At 49.2% G+C, this 23,287-nt stretch overlaps 1 protein-coding gene across 1 annotated transcript in view; it reads left to right on the top strand.

Moving 5' to 3' along the window:
* The window catches only part of anks1b (ankyrin repeat and sterile alpha motif domain containing 1B), a 124,071-nt gene that overhangs the window by 15,942 nt on the left and 84,842 nt on the right, over window positions 1-23,287 (top strand). The window contains 4 exon segments of the mRNA XM_030342100.1: window positions 13,420-13,500; window positions 15,792-15,948; window positions 20,948-21,100; window positions 22,270-22,413. Coding sequence (XP_030197960.1) covers window positions 13,420-13,500; window positions 15,792-15,948; window positions 20,948-21,100; window positions 22,270-22,413 — 535 coding nt within the window.

The following is a 23,287-nucleotide window of genomic DNA, read 5'->3' as shown; positions in this document are numbered from 1 at the left end:
GCAGGATATTTGTGACTTTTGAGTTCTGTTTTGTGTTAACATGAGGCATTTGAAAGTTATTTGTGACCAACATAGTCTATCGTAGGCCTGGCCCCCAGCAGTCTTAATATTAATATCTGGTTAGCTAATCACAATCTACTTCCTCTACAGCAACAAACTGTGGTGAACAAGTTGACAACTCTCTACACCCTCGCCCTAGCTTGTGGCTCCTGTGTGTGCATTCACAGAGCTGCGCTAAGCTAGCAGTAATGTTTCAGTGTTTACAGTATTTATCTGGGTCCGCTCCTAAGAGGAGGGGGGGGGGGGGGGGGGGGGGGGGGGGGGTGTACCGACATCAGAGTATTAAGACAAACTTTCCTTGTTATCCCTGAGGTTTAGATGATAAGAACCGCAATTACAACCGACCCCTGCCAGAATGTGTTCTACAAACTACGGCCGATGGAGGAATTCACAACAGTTCTCTGTTTATGGGCTGTCTGTGGTTTCCACACTCGTCTTTTTTTAGCACACAAGCATGCGAGAAACTGCACTTTGGGGCGTGGGGTATGATAAGTGTCGGTCCCCACAAGGCAGTCGGTTCTCATAAGAGAAGATTTATTGGTGTGTGATTGGTCCACACCTCCTCCCACTGCAGTCTTTCCGTCTCAAAGTTGAGGGCTTTGTGTGTGTGTGTGTGTGTGTGTGTGTGTGTGTGTGTGTGTGTGTGTGTGTGTGTGTGTGTGTGTGTGTGTGTGTGTGTGTGTGTGTGTGTGTGTGTGTGTGTGAGTGTGGTAGAGACTGTGTAACACTAGCCAGAAGGGTCAGGCCCTCACTAACGAGGGTCTGACCAGGGTGTGTGTGTGTGTGTGTGTGTGTGTGTGTGTGAGAGACAGACCTTGTGTTGGTGCATATACATGTTTGTGTGGGACAGAGAGGAGACCATGACGACTGCTGTTTATTTACTATTCAAACATTCTAAACAACACACCGCTGTCTTTGTCGTCGAACAGGGAGAATAAATCTGAGAGAAGAAGCTTTGACTGATGTAGTTGAAACGTTGTTTTAGTCATTTAGCCAGGTCGACTGTAAATCAATACGGCTCAGTGAACTCAGGTATATGATATTAGGGAACACAAACGGTTTGGACATCCAAAGAGTGAGAGCGAGAGAATGAAAGAGAGGGAAAGATAGCGCTCTGAGGCCCACTTCTTGTGTGTTTGCTGGATGACAGCAGGACCTGCAGAGCATAATGTAGGTCAACATGGTTGAGGAGGAGATCGCCCCAGGTATGAATGGCTTCCGCTCTGCCACCTGACGGTGTACACCTGATCCTAGCCAACGGGCAAATGGCTCTCAGCACACCGAGTAGCCTAGGTACTGTGGCGTAGCAGCCTAGCTACTGTAGTGTAGCTACTGGCGACTCAGGTTGTTTCATGGAGAATTTAGATTTCCCAGTACGATTGTAAAACCTTGGCCTTCAACCAGATTACTGACTCTATTTGTCCCATATTCCCATGTAGAACGATGAATACATGTACAAATACGCTTGTTTGAACAGTGAATCATTTCATCATATTTCACCTTAATTTATCTGTTGAGCAGAATGCTGTAATTGCTCAATCATAGCCAAATAAAATGTTATGTGCACACGTTGTAAAAGGCTTTCACCCACGGCGTGCGGCCATCGACCCTGCTACTCTAAAGAGCTTCTAAAGTCAGTCGTCAATAGTTGCTAGTAAATCAATTGGCTTACAGCCAGTTAGCATGTAGATTAAACTAGCTGCTGCCATTCATTTAGTCGTCTCAAACAACTATTTCAGAATAAAAAAGGAAGTAAACAACCTTTGCTTTTTCCTCTGTCATAATACTTGTATATTACATTGTAAGGAGCACTTTAGGGCTGTTTTTTCGCCGTTAGACTAATGAATGCTTTCACTGAGCTGATGTATAAAGAGCTATTTGTGCCTAGAATGAATTATGAAGAACTAAGCTGTAATGGTCATGTATGTACACACACTCACGCATACACACATACATGCACTCGCACGCACACACGCACGCACGCACCCACACACACACGCACATGCACAAACTTACATATGTGCCCCACCCACACACATATGAACACACAACTTGGATGCACACATACGAACATGCATGTTAAGACGAATGCACACGACTCAAATGAGCAAACAAATTAAATAGTAAAAAAATCGAATTTGGATGAGGTGAGGGGGTGAGTTTTTAATTGTTGCACGGCTCATGTGAAAGGTTTCCATGTTTTTCTTGAACAGCTATTTTGATAAATTGCACAGGCCAGAGGCCTTGTGTTTTAAATACCATCTTGTGGTTCGTAATTGCATGCAGCTGTGTGTGTGTGTGTGTGTGTGTGTGTGTGTGTGTGTGTGTGTGTGTGTGTGTGTGTGTGTGTGTGTGTGTGTGTGTGTGTGTGTGTGCGTTTGCGTGTGACCATCGCCATTCTCAGCCTGGTGTGTGTGTGTATCATGTGATCTCACGGCTGTGTGCTCATGCACGTGTGACTTTGCATCGGGGTAGTGATCGGAAAGGGGGGGGGGGGGGGGGGGGGGGTACATTGAAAAGACTTAAACATCCTCTTTAAACCTCAGCGGGTTGGAGGGCTGGAGTGCTCCCAGTGCTCCCAGTGTTCCCAGAGTTCCCAGTGCCTTACTGAAGAACCGGCCATACAAAGGGTCGTGGTTTGGGGATAGATTCCCAGATGTTTGCAGCCTCACCGGTGGTATCCCTGAGCAAGGGCCCAAACTCCTCCCTGCTCCTAGATTACCATTATTATTATTAGTGTTCACACACCATAAAAGCATCCCTAAAGTATAATTGACGAATCGCCTACATAACGGTAAACAATCAGTTCCAAAGTGTAACAACCAGCAGATTCTAGGACCTCACTGGCTCTACAACCTCTCCTTCCAATCGAACTCTGGGGATATTCTCAGAAGCCGATTAGAATTAGTAATGGCCTCTGGTTGCTACCTTCCCCACTCACTTCCTGTCTGGAACATGAAACCACTTAGAAGTTTGGTGGTGACTAATTTGCTTGCTTACTTGATTTAAGAGGATGTCAGTGTTTCTGCTAAAGACAGACATTTAGTTTAGCTCTGAGGAAATATGACTCGTCATTTCCCATGACACAAACGCGTTTGATCAAATTGAAGGGATTATCTTTTGAGCGAGCTAGGCTTTTCTCAGCCTTTACAAAGATTTCTTTGAACTTTTTAAAATCCTTCAAATGTTCACTGATTGAAGCTCTCTGTTGTGGTTGTTTTGAAAGCATTAAAAGGAAGGTAATCGCAACATTATAACAGAACTTAGAACTTTATTCATATTACCAGTTTCTCCCATCTTTGATTAGTCGATATGAGTCACATGGTTTGTTGTGTGGTCGTTGAGGTCAATGGGTTCTTCTTCTTCATTATACTTTAGAGACGAAACAAGAAGGTGAGAGTGTTAAACCACTTACTTCTCCAACACTTCTGGGAAGCAGGCTTCAGCAGTAGCTGGACGTGACTTATGCCCTTTTTAAACCCTTTCACTGATGCATCAGCATTCTTTCACTTCCACCATTTTAGTATTTTAATTGTGGAGCTATCTTGGCTCTGGTTTATGTCTGCCTCCAACTCATACTCCACATAAGTTGAGGATGGTGTCATGCTCGGACGCACAGCCAAAAGGATCTGGGTTCAATCCCCCAGTGTCCTCTATTTGACTAAATAGGGACATGTTCCGTCGTCGTTCTGTAGTTTGTTTGCAGTGTGCTCCGTGAATAACGTCAGAATGAACACAACAGAAGGTGGACACGCTGGCTGCCCCAGCTGCTACCAGCCCAGCGTGCACGTTGGATGGATACTCACCGTGTTGTTAAACCTCCACACTGTGAGCCCTGTTGATAAACCTCCCGGTTTGAACCCTGTCACCTTGTAATCTAATCCTGTTCACCATTAGCATACATTAGCGTAACGGAGAGAGAAAACAGATGAATTATGGGATGACACCCCCCCCAGACACAAAGACACACGCACACGCACGCACGCACGCATGCACGCACGCACGCACACACACACGCGCGCGTGAATGCACAGAGACACAGACTCAGACACACAAGACACACACTAACACAGACACACAGACACAGACACACACACACACACACACAGACACACAGAGACACAGACTCAGACACACAGACCTATCTATATCGCTTGCTCTCTTTACTTACTTACTCTCTCTCTCTCTCGCCCAGGTCAACTCAGGGGTCGAATTCTTCACATTATTCAGAGTTTCCTGAACACACACAGATGCTAGTGCACGTGAACACACGCACGATACACACCAGCAGCCCCACAACGGACACTCAGGGAAACGGTCACTATGCAAACCACACCACGTTCCTCCCTGGGTCTCGCGTCACCCCGAAGAGCGTCTTCTATCCATGCGTTCTTTTATTTGATCAATAGGTATTATTGATTGCAATACCGCTGCGTCTCTGTGTGTGAGCGCGTGTCCATCTTTGGCGTTGTGTGTTCGGAGTGTGTTGTTTATATTTGGCCTCATTCTACCCACGTGTCCAAGGTGTTTCTGGTGTTCGGTCCGGAGTGCTGCGGAAAGAGGAGCGGAGAGTTGATGTAAACTAAAGCCAACCAGAACACCATATATAGTCATGGCTGCTAGACACACACACACACACACACACACACACACACACACACACACACACACACACACACACACACACACACACACACACACACACACACACACACACACACACACCCTGTGTGTTGTGGTTCCACCTCCTAATGTTGTGTGGAGCCTCTGTTAGTGTGAATGTTTGGTTGGCTCTCCGCTCGCACACGGTGCTTAACTGCTAAACCCCGGACCACTGAGAATAGCAGTGTGATAGGGCCAGTCGTACCATCAGGACTCTGATTCCCCTCCGATGGTGCGTTAGTACGCCTTGTGTTGCCAAAGAGAGAGCGAAACAAACACTCCTGGCTCTGTGTCCGAGATGAATGGGTTAGAAACTAAACCCCATCGGGTGTCAGAGAGCCTTCCTCCCAGGGGGCAGGAGGCGGCTGCCTGATCGACACTGTTGGTTCCGAGTAGGGATGTCCTGCTGGTTGTGGAGGAGATGTTTCAGAACGCTTGAGGGGAACCAAGGAGGAGATCCCAGTGAGAGAGAGGGATGCTTTCCTCTCTGCCTCCATGTTTAGGTTTAAACTCTGGAGGCAGGGACTGCCCCCCGGCCGATAAGATTTATTTATAGAAGCCATGCCACACACACGCACAGACACACACACACACACACACACACACACACACACACACACACACACACACACACACACACACACACACACACACACACACACACACACACACACACACACACACACACACACACACACAGACACTCTATCTAGACATGGTTTCTCCTGGATCTATAGCCTCTGATCGATGGCTTCACTCTAGAGATCCGCTCCATTTGCACCCCGGCCGTGGCTGACGTTTCCCCCGCTGACACGGCCCACCCAGCTCCATCGATGGCTGGCTGGCTGGCTGGCTGGTTGGCTGGCTAGCTGAGGGCTGGCTGGATTCTGTGTTTTTTCCAGTGTGAGATCTGAGGTGTACAGGTGGTACAGTAAAGGTGGTAGGACATACACATACACACACATCCATACAAACACGCGTGCACGCGCCGCGCATACACACTAACACACACATGCACGCATACACGCGCACGCACACACACACACACACACACACACACACACACACACACACACACACACACACACACACACACACACACACACACACACACACACACACACACACACACACACACAGTAATCTGACCCCATGGCCTAGTTTCACCTCATTCATGAGTTTGCATGAATAGACGGATTGATTTTGTGCAGAATCATCGCCCAGTTTGACCTCGAAATAAACATACTTTCACTCATGCTAGAGCACGCACAAACAAATACACACAACAACAGGATGCATAAAGGATCAGGGGTCAGTTTAAACTCAAGTTAATTCATTTCCTGGATGAGTCTCACTCCTGACCAGATGATCAGATTGTTGTTTCGTTACTATGCTTTAGGAGAGAGTGAGAGAGAGAGCTCAATAGGAGCTGCTGGCGAGTGGCGCATTACTGGGCATTTTGCTCAATAATGCCTATGGGGAGAGTGCAGAAATGGTGAGGGGATCGAACCCAGGACCTTTAGCCTGGGAATCGAACACCCCAATCACTAAAGTCATTTGAAAATGAACATTAAATGTGTTTTGACATTTGATCATCAACCTGAGGGTAAATCTCTCTCAGTACAGAATCTTTTATTTGTATTGATTCAGCAGTAACTGATGTATTTATCATGAAGCTCAGACCTCATCCATCACCTCCTGCTGTTTGACCTCCAGGTCACGGCCAAGAAGTCCAGACCCTGAAGTACTGAAACCCTACAACCGAACCTTTAGCGCTGGGAAATTAAGGGCGCTCTAATCATGGGAGGTATTTCTCTCCAGAGGCTCTAGTTCTCTAGGCTCTAGGCCCGAGGAGCATGGGATTGTGTTTCAGACCGTATTTTGAGGGTTGGCCTAGTGCGATCAACAGGACCTTTCTGTATGGATCGATGAACGACGTCAATACAGAAATCCAATATGCAGGAATTTTAACCCTAACCCTAACCCTAACCCAATCGATATGCAGGAATTTTTTTCGGATTGATTTAACCGGCCGGTATTTACAAGGTCTGTTCGGATTATTGAACCTTGAAAAAGGGGCGGGGCAGCCTCTCTATGCCGGGCTTCCACTAACGAGGTTTTCCACTACCGAGGATGTTCTTAACGAGCTGGGTGCACGATCGGCAGAAACACACCCTGAGAAAACAATTTGTTTGGTGAATCAGTGGATCGCTTTCAAACAGCTCATTGGAAGCGGACGGCAACGACTGGCCCTCGGGTTAAGTGACCTGGTGACCCGAGGGTTTAGTGACCCTGGGGTTTAGTGACCCTGAGGTTTAGTGACCCTGGGGTTTAGTGAACTTCTGGTTTAGTGACCCTGGGGTCTGGTGACCCTGGGTTCTGGTGACCCTGGGGTTTGGTGACCCTGGGGTTTAGTGACAATGGGGTCTAGTGACCCTGGGGTTTGGTGACCCTGGGGTTTAGTGAACTTCTGGTTTAGTGACAATGGGGTCTAGTGACCCTGGGGTTTGGTGACCCTGGGGTTTAGTGAACCTGGGGTTTAGTGACCCTGGGGTTTGGTGACACTTGGGTTTAGTGACCCAGGGGTTTAGTGCCCTGGGGATGCTGGCCCTGGGGATACTGGCCCTGGGGTTGAGTTACCCTGGTCACCCTGGGGTCTGGTTGTATCCGAGGTCCCCAGCCTGTGGTTGATGTACAGAGCCTCCGTTGTCCTGGGGGTTTTGAACCTGTGACTGTAGAACAGGCAAAACCAAACCAAACCAATGTTGTGTTCCAATATCCATGCTTCCATGAGTACACTTAAACGTAGTACACTATCCGCACTCACTAAATGTACTGATTTCAGAGTTGTTCCAAATCTAATACTTCGTGGTGCAGTAACAGGAAATTACGAATGCGACTGCCGCTGCAGCACGTCCCCCGCAATAAACATCCTGGTTTGAACAGTGAACTCTTTGCTCCTAGCAGCTATAAAATGCTATAAAAGCTATTAAGCTACAAAATTACTCCGCGTGGCTCCGCCCTCTTACGCTACGTAGCTAGATGACTGCCGTTGAGTATGAAAAATATACATGGATCCACACTGGTTTGACCGTTTTCAGTACACCATCTGGGTCCTTTCAGTACACTTATTTTCGCCCCGATCTTAATTTGAACACCCATAGTATGGATATTGGAGCAAGGCACAAGTTGTTTTGGCCTTGATGCAGGAATTATAGAGCAGTATGACTTCGCAGGCATGTTGAATCACTGTAGGTGGTAATACTGACTGGCTGTCTCCCACCTGGTGGAACATTTATGCTTGAATAGATTGTCTGCAATCCAGTTGTACTGAAGTACTGAAACATCACCTTGGCTTGGCTCACGACTTCGACTGAGGTGAAATCAACGAGGGAGTTGATATTGATTGGAAGCATTTCTTATCAAAGATGACGCATTTCTTCCCTCAAATCTGTATCACAGCGGAGGTATTTTCAATTTCCATCTTCTTATAGAGCTGACAACAATGATCCAAATCAAGTGGCTGGTTTGGAGAAAGAGTGTGTGTGTGTGGGTGGGTGCGTGTGTGTGTGCGTGCGTGTGTGACAGATCCACCCAGGGTGCGAGGTGTGACTGTGTCTCTCCTGCTCGTCTGCAGCGTGGAGGCGGAGGTGAGAGAGGGCCGGGAGGGGGCCCCAGGATGATATTCGTTGTGGAGTTACGGTTTGTGGCCTTCAGGGAGAGCAGGAGATATGACTTAGATCTATAGATATAACGGTGTATTGGAGGAGCTGCTCATTGTGTGTGTGTGTGTGTGTGTGTGTGTTGTGTGTGTGTGTGTTTGTGTGTGTGTGTGTGTGTGTGTGTGTGTGTGTGTGTGCTCTCTGTTTCCTCGGTCAATTTGGTCTTCAGAAGCAGCTATCTCCCTTGACACCCCCTCCAGTTGATTGTTCTCTCTGTCTCTGTCTTTGTGTGTGTGTGTGTGTGTGTGTGTGTGTGTGTGTGTGTGTGTGTGTGTGTGTGTGTGTGTGTGTGTGTGTGTGTGTGTGTGTGTGTGTCCCAGAGGGTGAGATGATGAAGAACCTCCCTGTGGGGTCAGAACATATAGCCAACACACAAACGGTCCAGTATAGCAGCAATGAGAGAGAGACGTACACAGAGCGAGAGAGAGGGAGAGGTGAAGCCAGTACGTGTGAGCACCAGATGAGTGCGGATCAGTGGTCACCTCCTCCTGTGGCTCAGTAATTGGCCTTCAGAGTAAAAGCGCAACACAACTCTAACCGCGCGATGCAGGCCTCACAAACCGTCATAGTGAAGCCTGTGAAGGCTCACCCTGACCTGGTGCTCCGCACGCACACCTTCTCAACCACTCTTCGGATTGCTTGGGTGTGTTCGTGTGTGTGTGTGTGCGCGTGTGTGTGCGTGTGTGCGCGTGTCCTTCTGTGCGGATCTGTAAACAGGAGCCCCTGTCCTGCTTTATTTTATAGATCATATCTTCTTCAAACATCCTGTGACCTCCTTATCGATTACTCTGTGCTGCAGGGCCACAAACAGGAAATGAAGCATCACCACTTTCTCAGCTATCTCTTCAAGAAGCTTCCTCCGGTCACTTCCTCTTCTTTCTGGTTCTCTGTTGATCTGTACCTGTTCTGAAGGCTGTGATGTTCTTCCTAGGCCCTGAGGCTGTGGGTTCAAACCCCCATGTCTGGTGTCTCCCCTGCCCGGGGGCCCTTGAGCAGGCCTTCCCTCCTACCTGCTCTGTAAGGACCTGTGTTGAGTATTCTAGTTGCCTCGGGGTGAAGTGTCCGTCGCACTGAACCTTCTAGCAGCTTTAGGAACATCCAGAGCTTTGAGAACAAGCAGCTTTGAAGAAGGACCGCAGCTCACCTCCCAGAATACTCCTTGATTGTCCCTTTGAAGCTGAGAGAGACTGAAGCTCTGATGTTCCGCTCTGAGCTGCACACTGCGCTTGTTCTCGTGGAACTAATGAGACGAGGACCTCCTCACCTCTAGTCTGAAGAACTCCTGATCCTTTGACATGATGGCGCGCCACAGGCACAGAGAGTGACCTGCTACCAGAGACCTGTGACCTGCAACACATAGACAAACACGCATCACACAGACAAACACACATCACACAGACAAACACACATCACACAGACAAACATGCATCACACAGACAAACACGCATCACACAGACAAAAACGCATCACACAGACAAACACGCATCCCGGAGACAAACACGCATCACAGAGACAAACACGCATCACACAGACAAACACGCATCACGGAGACAAACACGCATCACACAGACAAACACGCATCACAGAGACAAACACGCATCACGGAAATTTTATTTTATTCAACCTTTATTTTTCCAGATAAAACATTAAGAACAGTTTCTTATTTACAATATTGATCTGGTCCAAGAGGCCCCACCAGGTAAAAAAAACAACATAAAAGTAGTAAGTACCCATAAACCCATTTGTACCCATAAAAGGTACAAATAACAAAAACACAAGCATGACTAATTTAGACAAACATAAAACGGATAGACAAATACATAGCCTATGTACAGAAAGAAAATAGAAAACACCAATGCAATATAAATAATAATAATAATTAAGATGGTCAATGTTATATTGTGTGTGAAGGGTGTAATGCAAATGAGAAACGGTGGAATCAACAGGAGCAGGGGGGGTCTACTAAGGCACAGTTAAGTTTCTGCTTGAAGGCAGACTGTGATATGAAAGCTGTAAGTTTGAGGGTGTCTTGTCTTGTCTTTTTTTCCAAACATGCGAAGACAAACACAGAAACAAACTCGCATCACACACCCGGGTAGAGGCGTTTCTCAACCTCTCCCCTGCTGTGAGAGAGAGAGAGAGAGAGAGAGAGAGAGAGAGAGAGAGAGAGAGAGAGAGAGAGAGAGAGAGAGAGAGAGAGAGAGAGAGAGAGAGAGAGAGAGAGAGAGAGAGAGAGAGAGAGAGAGAGAGAGAGAGAGAGACAAGAGAGACAAGAGAGAGACTGGAATGTGTTGACAGTCTGATCCAGAGGAATATCAGCAGAAGTTGACTGACTCACAAACAGGCGTGTGTAAGACCGATGAGAACTAGTCTGCATATGTGTCAAACTTGTGGTTCACACAGTCTCTTCCCCTCATGGGTTAGTCTCACCCTCCCTCCCCCCTCAACAAGTTCACCAACACAAAGAAACACCATCAAACACACGCACACACCGAACACCAAATATGATTACACAGACACACACACAGGACCACTTTGTGTCAGCGCTGGTGCGTACTTGTGTGGAGTGTGCTGGTCTGTCGAGTTGTGTTGTGTCGAGTTGTGACGAGTTGTGTTGCTGGACCACAGAAAAGTGCTGTCCCTCTAATGATCGCCATGGTAACCAAACAAGCGGTCCCTTAACCAGCGATACAACTCCTCTGTGTTTGGCCTGGACGGTGATGAATGAGGGTCCGGTGGGCTTGAGGGTCTGGGGAGGAAACTAACAAGATGGCGTCTTGTTGAGGTGTGGTGTTGGTGACTTTAGGGTCTGGGGTTGGGGGGGGGGGGGGAACTAACAAGATGGCGTCTTGTTGAGGTGTAGTGTTGGTGACTTTAGGGTCTGGGGGGGGGGGGGGGACTAACAAGATGGCGTCTTGTTGAGGTGTTGGGGCCTGGTGGGTTCAACGACCGCAGGCTGGGGGGCGTGAGCCACGCTTTGACTGGCTGTCTGTGCTTTAATATGCTGTGTGTGTGTGTGTGTGTGTGTGTGTGTGTGTGTGTGTGTGTGTGTGTGTGTGTGTGTGTGTGTGTGTGTGTGTGTGTGTGTGTGTGTGTGTGTGTGTGTGTGTCAGGCTTACATCCAGCTCTCTGGAGAATTTAAAGAAAAGCACACATTTAACATTTGAAGGAAGTCTCAGTTCTGTTTCTCTGGGCTCTGATCTGCATGAACACACACATGAACACACACACACACACACTGTTTCCGCCTCAGACCACACGAATCACACCTGGGATCTCGTTATTTATGTGAACTTAATCAGTGTTTAACACCTCACCGCACTAAATACATTTCTTATCACGCTCACCCAGATGTTATTTGCTTCAAGCGAGTGTTTGTAACTTATTTCAGAAACAAAGCAAGACCCTGTTTGTTTGACGGTATGTCAAGACCCCAGGTGTATTGTTGACAGTGTCTACATCCAGATTCATTCATTCACTCCCAGAGTGTTCTGGTGACATCATTCTATTCATAACAAGTGTTGAGGGGCCAGAGGCCCCCACAGATCGTCTTGTTGCGTCCCCAGGTCAGCGGACCAGCTTGCCTGGTCGCTAATCTCCTCCAGCAGAGAAGAATACTGAGCTCACATCTTCATAAGGAACACTTTGGTTTTCATTAATGTCAAATAAAGCCAGGGTCTCAGACTTCACTCTGCCCTCTGGTGGCTTGAGATTAGCTTTGGCTTAATGAGGACATTTCACAGACTCAAGGGATCATGGATTAATCAGAATAAATAATTGTGCGATGGATTTAGACTTAAACAGCCCGTCTTTGGTGTCCATGTTGCAGAGGATTTGATCCAGTGAGGAAACCTCTTCTAGTTCTCTGTAGGATCTCCCTCCTCGTCTCCCAGTCCCCCTGCTCTCCCTCTGGTCCTCGACTGGAGCCCCCCCCCCCCCCCCCCCCTAACGACCTGACTCCTCTGTAGGGCATCCACGAGACGGGTCAGCGGGACTGATCGGTACGCAAAAATACACAATCACATACACTACACACACACACACACACCCCCCCACTCACACACACGCACGCACGCGCGCGCACTCGCACGCACGCACACTCGCGCACACATACGCACACACACACACACACACACACACACACACATATCTGTGCTGATGAAGACATCGGACAGTATCAGTGTGTCTCCGTGGCGACTGAACCTCTTCAGCAGTTGCAGTAGCTCCTCTATAAGTGCAGTAGCTCTTCTACAAGTGCAGTAGCTCCTCTACAAGTGCAGTAGCTCTTCTACAAGTGCAGTAGCTCCTCTACAAGTGCAGTAGCTCCTCTACAAGTGCAGTAGCTCCTCTACAAGTGCAGTAGCTCCTCTACAAGTGCAGTAGCTCCGCTACAAGTGGACTTTCATCCATACATTGGTTACAGTCATGCTTGTCAGCATCCTGAACCGTGTAAACTTTGAAAAGGTCAGATTCTCCCTTTCCAAAGTTCCCATATTAAGGGGGATGGACTGGTTCTTTGGTTGGAAAGAACACTCTTTATTTGTGCGGGGTAATGAAATGCTAACAATGAAACACTTATTATTTTGGGGTTTTTGAACAGCAAAACAGCCTTCCGAAGGTTTTTTTCTCTAATGTTTATCTCTACAGCCTGTGAAAGGGTCTAATCTCTACCGTGTCTCCTCTCTACTGTGTCTCCTCTACAGCCTGTGGAAAGGTCTAATCTCTGCTGTGTCTCCTCTACAGCATGTGGAAGGGTCTAATCTCTACTGTGTCTCCTCTCTACTGTGTCCCCTCTACAGCATGTGGAAGGGTCTAATCTCTACTGTGTCTCCTCTACAGCATGTGGAAGGGTCTAATCTCTACTGTGTCTCCTCTACAGCCTGTGGAGGGGTCTAATCTCTACTGTGTCTCCTCTACAGCATGTGGAAGGGTCTAATCTCTACTGTGTCTCCTCTCTACTTTGTCTCCTCTACAGCATGTGGAAGGGCCTGAACGTGAACTGCACCGACAGTTCTGGGTACACACCACTACACCACGCCTCGCTCAACGGACACAGGTAAAACGATTGTCGTTTATCAAATCCCTGCAGTCACTTTAACCATAGCATAGCATCCGGGAGCAAAATGTGAATAAATGCTGACTTAATACTAAATAATCGTTGAATGACTCAGTTATGGAGACTCAATAATCTAATTACACTACATTAATGATTCTAGTGTATGAAACTAATATTTCCCAAACAATTTCTCATCCATCTTGGACAAACACACACACACACACACACTCACACATGTACGCACACACACGCGCACACACACCAGTGCTAAGCCTGTTCACATATTGGTGAAACAATAAGACACAAATACCAACACTGTACAGTACAGACACACTAAAAACAACTGAGTCCCACATAACAGGTGCAGAGATAGTGTTTTAAAAGCCGTCTTATGTAAGCATCTGAGGTCCAGGTTCTTAGTCTCAGTGGGCTGACACCAAACCCCCTAATACATTCTGTCCAGGACTTACCCATTCACAACATTGGAACGGTTTTCTTTATACATGTAATATTGACACATTCATGCATGAGTAGGTGCCTATAATTACAGTGGATCCTCAGAATCTGCAAAAATAGATATTGATTGAGAATAGGTGTGTGTGTGTGTGTGTTTACCTTCAACCTCCCAGTAAAGTTTGTCCCCCCCTCCCCCCAACTGCGCTCCGGGGCGAGCTAGCATGACGCCGCATGGTTAGCAGAACTGAGCGATTAGTGCTGGGCTTCAGGGGGGCAATTATCTGGATTTGATTCACATGAGCTGGAGGAAGATGGGGTGGGGGGGATGCAAAGATGGAGAGAGAGAGTGTTAAATGAAACTGTATCCTACAATGGAGAGGAAGAGATATGACATGTGACAACAAGAATAAATCTAAAAACAAAACACTGGAGGCAGAAGATTAGATCTGTTTCCTTTAGTTTGTAACTTTTTTGTCCTTTTTTAATTTAGATTACTTTTCACACTTTTTTCCATGGTCATTTTTTAAATATTTGATTTATGAATTTATGAATTCATACTCCTAGCCCTCATCTGTATTTATATTCTGTACTCATTCAACTAAACTAAAGCGGCACACAAATAGCATGTAGCTTAGCATATAACATAACATTTAACGTAGCATGTAACCTAGAATATGCATCCAGTTACTGACTGGATATCGACCGCCTGGTGTCGTTTCAATCTCTGAAAGCGTTTCTCTGTTTGTTGGTGGAACACCGACTCAGACTATTAATGCGGAGCGATGGGAGGGAGAAGCCCTGAATTAAACATGCTAACAAAGCGCTTCATTAGCCAACCCTCCTCAGAGTGCTGCTCTGAGAGGCCTTGCCCTTTCCCGTCTCCGCCGCCACGGTGAGCATTAGCATGCTAGCGGCACGTGTTCCCTTTAGCACCACCAGGGGCGTCTCACAGTGATGGGGGCTCACCATGACAGGGGTCACTCCCTGACTGGGGCCTCACCATGATGGGGGCCTCATCGTGTCGAAGGTCTCACCATGACGGGGGCCTCGTCGTGACGGGGGCCTCACCATCATCGGGGTCTCACCCTGACAGAGGTCTCTCCCCGACGGGGGTCTCACCACGACGGGGGTCTCACAATGACGGGGGTCTCACCATGACGGGGGTCTCATCATGACGGGGGTCTCACCATGACGGGGGTCTCACAATGACGGGGGTCTCACCATGTCGGGGGTCTCTCCCTTACGGGGGTCTCATTATGACGGGGGTCTCACCATGTCGGGGGTCTCACCATGATGGGGGTCCCTCCGTGTCACGTGTCGGGGGTCTCACAGTGATGGGGGTCTCACCATGACGGGGGTCTCACCATGACGGGGGTCTCACCATGATGGGGGTCCCTCCGTGTCACGTGTCGGGTGTCTCACAGTGATGGGGGTCTCGCCATGACGGGGGTCTCACCATGACGGGGGTCTCATCATGACGGGGGTCTCATCATGATGGGGGTCCCTCCGTGGCACGTGTCAGGGGACTCACAGTGATGGGGGTCTCGCCATGACGGGGGTCTCACCATGACGGGGGTCTCATCATGTAGGGGGTCTCACCATGACGGGGGTCCCTCTGTGTCACGTGTCGGGGGTCTTACCGTGACGGGGGTCTCACCATGACGGGGGTCTCACAGTGACGGGGGTCTCATCATGACGGGGGTCACACCACGACGGGGGTCTCACCGTGACGGGGGTCTCACAGTGACGGGGGTCTCACCGTGAAGGGGGTCTATCCATGACGGGGGTCTCACCATGACGGGGGTCTCATCGTGACTGGGGTCTCTCCGCTGCAGGGAGGTGGTGCTGAAGCTGCTGCAGTTCGAGGCCTCGTCCAACGTGGCCGACAGTAAGGGCTGCCTGCCGCTGCACCTGGCCGCCTGGCGCGGCGACGTGGACATCGTCCGCATCCTGCTCCAACACGGGCCCTCCCAGTGCCGCGTCAACCAGCAGGTGAGCTCCCCACCAGTAACACCGCTGACCCCATGGGACCCCCTCTACATCCAGGTCACCCCCGTAACATTGTTGTAGTGCAACACCATTAGCATCACCAACATTACCATAACCTTCTGGTTCTCTCTCTCTCTCTCTCTCTCTCTCTCTCTCTCTCTCTCTCTCCATCTCCCATCTCCCATCTCCCTCTCTCTCTCTCTCTCTCTCTCTCTCTCTCTCTCTCTCTCTCTCTCTCTCTCTCTCTCTCTCTCTCTCTTCTCCCATCTCCCATCGGTCTCTCTCTCTCTCCACCCCTCTCTCTCTCTCTCTCACTCAGTATTTATGTTGGTGTATTTTCCTAATCACTGAACCGTTTTCCTGCCGTCTTGTTGCCCTTTCTCCAGTCTCTCCCGGCGGTCCTCCTAATGTCTCCCTGGAGCTCATTTATTTTCCCTGCTGCCTCATTAGGATGCATTCCTCCATAACCTCTAAATCCATAACTGCTTCCCTCAGAGTGTTGTTAGCTGATTGCTAATAATAATTAGCAAGATATTCCGCATTTCACCATGATTACGTGATATGTTCGAGTGGTGTCGGTGTGTAGTTCATCTTAACAATGTTCTACTATGGACCTTACGTAACATTTTGATTTTGTTAGGCCTTAGAGAGTTCTGCAGGCCCTCTTATTCACAGACAGACAGACAGACAGACAGACAGACAGTCAGACAGACAGACAGACAGACAGACAGACAGACAGACAGACAGACAGACAGACAGACAGACAGAAATAGACACACAAACACACACGTGCTGCCAGTGTGTTTGTGTTTCACAAGCCCAAGCAGCAGTGGTACCTCTAGAGCCGGCCCCTTACTGAAGATTTACGACCGTGAGCAAAACTTATCGACAGCATCGATGTTTACCACGCAAATCATATTTCCTATGTTTGTTTGCTGTTTGTGTGTGTGTGTGTGTGTGTGTGTGTGTGTGTGTGTGTGTGGGGGAGTTAACTTTCATAGCTTTCTATGAAGTTGTTTTATTGATCAAATATAAAGGGGGCTTAAACGTTATCTTAAACTTTATCTTCATGCTCAACTGAGAGAGAGAGAGAGAGAGAGAGAGAGAGAGAGAGAGAGAGCAAACAACCCGTCTTGTACAGTGCAGCTGAGGCTGCCTATATTGGCTCTTATCACTGTTAACACTCCGTCCTATTGGCTGTTATTCGTGGCTAGTGGTCGTTAAGGGCTGCCTAATTAGTCCCTGGAGCGCTACAGCTGTAGATGTTTACTGTGTGTGTGTGTGTTGTGTGTGTGTCTATTCATTTCAGTGTATTAGCATGAATTTGTGTGTTTGTTTGTGCGAGGGTGACTGATAGCGAAGTCTGCTTGTTAACTTCTTTTTTTTTGACCAGCTGCACTAACCTGTGTGTCTGTGCAAGCGCGTAGGTGCATGTTGATTTTTGTATCGGTGGTAAGGGAGAGAAAGTATATCAGGGATAAATGAAGGAAGAGGGGGAAAGTGATGGGTGGAAGCATAGATCGTACAGAAGCGTTCTTTTTACAGATATTTATTCCTACAAAGTGTTCATATGGCTGATATTGTTTTCTATGGTAACACTGAAATGAAAGATATCGTTTTTTCTTAATGTGCCTCTAACACATCCACCATATTCTGCACAGGAGAATCACCAATATTGTACAGTTCCACATCCATGTGCAGCCTGAGATGATGAATGATTAATGAAAGGGCAATATATCAAGTTGATACAGTTTTAATGGGAGGAATCCTTGATATAATGAGACTACTGTACATATCACGCTACATATTCATGATTCATAATTCATTATCTTATCCTTCCGCAGTTCTTTTTAATCCGAAGCGGTACACGGTGTTGATTCTTACTGTCCCCCGGCGGTCGACTGACCGGCTCCCCTCTGCAGGGTGTCGTCTGGTCGTTAGGGTGCTTAAATAGAGTATTGACGTGTGTGTGTGTGTGTGTGTGTGTGTGTGTGTGTGTGTGTGTGTGTGTGTGTGTGTGTGTGTGTGTGTGTGTGTGTGTGTGTGTGTGTGTGTGTGTGCATGCATAAGTGTGCATGAGTGTGTGTGCGTGAGTTTGTGTGTCCCTGCTCTGCACACACATCGTTGCAATACTGTCCTTCCCACTACCTGCAGGGCCTGATATGCACCCCCCCCCCCCCCCGCTCCCATCCCCCCACACCCCTAAAAGTCTTTCCCACAGGCCCCTATCTGGCCCCTACCTTGCCCCTACCTTGCCCCTATCTGGCCCCAAGCTGGCCCTTAGCCTCCCATGGGTGCCTGTAGAGACTGTGTGAACTCAGAGGTGAAAGCAAGGGAAGAGGTCACATTTGTGTGTGTGTGTGTGTGTGTGTGTACTTCCACACACATGTTGCTACTGCGCTTCTAAATGGAACCATATGCTTCCTCCATCTCGACACACACCGACACACACACACACACGCACACACACACACACACACACACACACACACACACACACACACACACACACGTGCGGACCCCCTTTGTATTGACTGGTTTCCGTGGGCATTGTGTGTATCGCCGTGCCGACACGGCGTGATGCTCGCCGTGGCGATGTCTGTTGATGTGACATTATGGGCTGTTTGTCGTCCAATCAGCAGCGAGACACACGGCGGGAGGATCCCGGCGAGCTGTCATGGCGGCTTAATGGAAATATATTACCTCTCTGCTAGAGAGGGGAGCAAGGCTCTCTCTCTCTCTCTCTCTCTCTCTCTCTCTCTCTCTCTCTCTCTCTCTCTCTCTCTCTCTCTCTCTCTCTCTCTCTCCCCCCCCTTTGTCCAGGGCTGAGGTGGTCGATTGTGTGTGTGTCAGTAGCTCTGTAGGTTTAGATGTGGAGGCTCTTGGGGAATCCCGCCCTGCCAGTGACTCTCTGGCTGAGTCTCTCTCTGCAGGTGTTATCAGCGAGGGGAGATGCACCTTCCCCTGCTCAAGGCTCTGGGGGGGCGTCTTATGGGTACCTGATGTGTCTGTGTCTGTGTGGGGGGGGGGGTTGCTGCCTTCTTATTTTGACTCATACCGTACTTACTTACTCTCTCTCCCGCCTCACTCTATCTCCCGCCTCACTCTCTCTCCCGCCTCACTCTCTCTCCCGCCTCACTCTCTCTCCTGCCTCACTCTCTCTCCCGCCTAACTCTCTCTCCCGCCTCACTCTCTCTCCTGCCTCACTCTCTCTCCTGCCTAACTCTCTCTCCCCCTCAATCTCTCCCGCCTCACTCTCTCCTGCCTAATTCTCTCTCCTGCCTCACTCACTTTCCCGCCTCACTCTCTCTCCCGCCTCACTCTCTCTCCTGCCTCACTCTCTCCCGCCTCACTCTCTCTCCCCTGCCTCACTCTCTCTCCCGCCTCACTCTCTCTCCCGCCTCACTCTCTCTCCCGCCTCACTCTCTCTCCCGCCTCACTCTCTTTGTCACTGCAGAGTGAGGAGGGGTTCTGGGGGAGAGGGGGGGAGGGGCGTGTTCTCCCTTGGGGCCGTAGCGTTGAGAGCAGCCGTGACAGAAAGGAGATGATATCTCCTTTGGTTTTCCATTTTTAATTTCAGGGTCTTTGGTGGGAAAATAATCTTTTTCGCTCTCTTCCTATCGCTCTCTCTCTCGCTCTCTCTCTCTCTCTCTCTCTCTCTCTCTCTCTCTCTCTCTCTCTCTCTCTCTCTCTCTCTCTCTCTCTCTCTTCTTTCTTTCTTTCTTTCTTCTTTCTTTCTTTCTTTCTTTCTTTCTTTCTTTCTTGCTCTCTCCTCCTCTCTCTCCTTCCCTCTCTTCCAGATGGTTCTTGAAACATTTCCATAATGTTTGGTTGCTGTTTTTCATTCATCACATTATCTATACAGACTCAGTGCAGATGTTTCCATATCATTATGATATCATATTGATGTGTTCAATATGTTGATAAGCTTTCCAACCAGAGGGGGGCGACAGAGAGCTCAGCCGTGATTGGACGGCTGCAGGGGCTCGTTGTCTCGATGTTGGCTCTTACAGTCCTGATAGATCAGACTACTAGTTCTGACTGGTAAATGGTCTGGTAAAAAGTTGAATGATGCCCAGGTCCTTCCAACTGATTGGACTTATTGATTAGACGTTGTCCGTATATCTACAAGCATGATATCCTGTTGCCGTGACAGCTCATGTGTCTGTTGGCTTTATACACATCCACACACACGTCACACACACACACACACACACACACACACACACACACACACACACACACACACACACACACACACACACACACACACACACACACACACACACACACACATACACACACACACAGGCACAGGCACAATGACAACGCTAAGTCTTTTACCGGATTAAGAACGTTTTATTCTGCTTGATTTACTCACCCAGACCTCCCTCCCTCCTCTCCCCCCTCCTCTGTCCTCTCCCCTCTCCCCTCTCTCCTCTCTCCCCTCTCCCCTCTCCCCTCTCTCCTCTCTCCTCTCTCCCCTCTCTCCCCTCTCCCCTCTCTCCTCTTTCCCCTCTCTCCTCTCTCCTCTCTCCCCTCTCTCCCCTCTCCCCTCTCCCCTCTCTCCTCTCTCCTCTCTCCCCCCTCCTCTGTCCTCTCCCCTCTCCCCTCTCTCCTCTCTCCCCTCTCCCCTCTCCCCTCTCTCCTCTCTCCTCTCTCCCCTCTCTCCCCTCTCCCCTCTCTCCTCTCTCCCCTCTCTCCTCTCTCCTCTCTCCCCTCTCTCCCCTCTCCCCTCTCCCCTCTCTCCTCTCTCCTCTCTCCCCCCTCCTCTGTCCTCTCCCCTCTCCCCTCTCTCCTCTCTCCCCTCTCCCCTCTCCCCTCTCCCCTCTCTCCTCTCTCCTCTCTCCCCCCTCCTCTGTCCTCTCCCCTCTCCCCTCTCTCCTCTCTCCCCTCTCCCCTCTCCCCTCTCCTCTCTCCCCTCTCCCCTCTCTCCTCTCTCCTCTCTCCCCCCTCCTTTGTCCTCTCCCCCCCCCTCCCCACTCCTAATATCTCCCCATAGAACCACGAGCGTGAGACGGCGCTCCACTGCGCGGCTCAGTACGGCCACGTGGAGGTGGTCTCCACCCTGCTGACGGAGCTCACCGACCCCACCATGAGGAACAGCCGCCAGGAGACCCCCCTGGACCTGGCCGCTCTCTACGGCCGCCTACAGGTGAGACCCCATCCCCCCCCCCCCCCCCCCCCCCCCCCCCTCCCCCACCTGGCCGCTCTCTACGGCCGCCTACAGGTGAGACCCCATCCCCCCCCCCCCCCCCCCTCCCACATGGCCGCTCTCTACGGCCGCCTACAGGTGAGACCCCAGAGCGGCTCAGTGAGCTGAGGAACAGGAGCTGAGCTGTTCTCAGTGTTCCTCTGAGCAGGAGCTGAGCTGAGCTGTTCTCAGTGTTCCTCTGAACAGGAGCTGAGCTGTTCTCAGTGTTCCTCTGAGCAGGAGCTGAGCTGTTCTCAGTGTTCCTCTGAACAGGAGCTGAGCTGTTCTCAGTGTTCCTCTGAACTGTTCCTCCCAGACGAGGAGGTTGACCGCTGTCAAAACAAAAAAAGCAAGAAAACGAAAAAGATTTTAAATAATGTAATCAGTGTCCCTAGAGACATGATAAATTGAAACAAATTAGTAAATTTGAACAATTAAATTAAATGAAGAATTATTATATTTGTGCGTATATATATCTATATCTATATATATAAATATAGATGTCGACATATAGATCCCTTGGGAGTGGTGATGAGGAGACACTGGGAAGTGTCAATGTTAATGCGGGAGTTTGATCGTGTGTGAGCTGAAGTGTAATGGTGAGGTTTATGTATAATGTATGGGTGTCTCACACGCACACGCACGCACACACATACATACATACCAAAAATAAAGGCGCACAGGAAATAATGAAACACTAAAACACTCTGCTAAAGTACAGGCAATTCACTGGGTCAGCCTGGTTATGAATGAATAATGAATGAATGAAGCGGGCTCTCTCTCTCTCTCGTTTTCTCTCATCTATCATGAGGGGAATCCCTCACTGTTCAGAAAGGAAAGTTTAGTACGCACACACACAGACACACACCCAAAACACCCACACAGGTTGATTAACTATTCTTTTTCCTTCCCATTCATTTACTCCTACTTTGTCCTCTCCATCCCTCCCTCTCTCTACCTTCCCTTTCGTTCTCGGTGTCTCTCCCCCTCTCTCTTCCTCTCTCTCCCTCCATCTCTCTCCTTTTCTCTTTACATCTCCCTCACGTTCTCTGCGTCCCTCCCTCCCAACCCTCCCTCCCTCCCTCCCTCCCTCCTTCTCTTTCCCTCCCATCTCCCCCTCTCCCCCCTAGGTGGTGTGCATGCTGGTGAGTGCCCACCCTAACCTGATGACGTGTCACACGCGGCGCCATACGCCGCTGCACCTGGCGGCGAGGAACGGCCACCAGGGGGCGGTGCTGACGCTGCTGGAGGCCGGCATGGACCTCAACTGCCTGGTAGGCTGAGCTAGCACTGAGCTAGCCCTGAGCTAGCACTGAGGTAGCAGTGCTACAACAGTTGTTGCACTGAGCTATCAATGAGCTAGCACTGAGGTAGCACTGAGTAAGCACTGAGGTAGCACTGAGGTAGCACTGAGCTAGCACTGCGCTAGCACTGAGGTAGCACTGAGGTAGTACTACTGAGGCACTGAGTTAGTACTGAGCTGGCACTGAGGTAGCAATAAGCTAGCACTGAGTTAGCACCGAAGTAGCAATGAGCTAACAGTGATCTAGCACTGATGTAGCAATGAGGCAGCACTGAGGTAGCACTGTGCTAGCACTGAGCTAGCACTCAGGTGGCACTGAGGACGCACTAAGGTAGCACTGAGGCACTGTTATTGTAGCATTGAGCTGGCACTGAGCTGGCACTGAGGTGGCACCGAGGTAGCATAGCACCGAGGTAGCAATGAGCTAGCACTGAGCTAGCACTTAGTTAGCACAGAGTTAGCACTGAGGTCGTTTTGGAATGGGTTAATATATTTTATGTAGCGTTTGCATTGTGTGGGTGATTGGTTCTGTTTTTGTGTGTGGCTGTGTTTGTGTATTAAGTTATATTGTATGTGTGCGTTTGCCCAGCACACACACTTCGTGATGTAGAGAGGCGGGCTGGAATTCTCTGCAAGGATTGGGTGTGACGTTACATACTGTGAAACAACCCCAGCCCCCTCCTGCAGCATCAAACCTCCACTAACCACTGCAGCTGTCTCTCTCTCTGTCTCTCTGTCTCTGTGTGTCTCTCTCTCTTTCTCTCTCTCTCTCTCTCTCTCTCCATCTCTCCCTCATTCTCCATCTCTCTCTCTCTCTCTCTCTCTCTCTCTCTCTCTCTCTCTCT

The sequence above is a fragment of the Gadus morhua genome, chromosome 19 (genome assembly GCF_902167405.1).
Source record: "Gadus morhua chromosome 19, gadMor3.0, whole genome shotgun sequence".
NCBI lineage: Eukaryota > Metazoa > Chordata > Actinopteri > Gadiformes > Gadidae > Gadus > Gadus morhua.
Note: the sequence above shows the minus strand (reverse complement) of the source record. Positions and strands in the feature narration are given on the sequence as shown.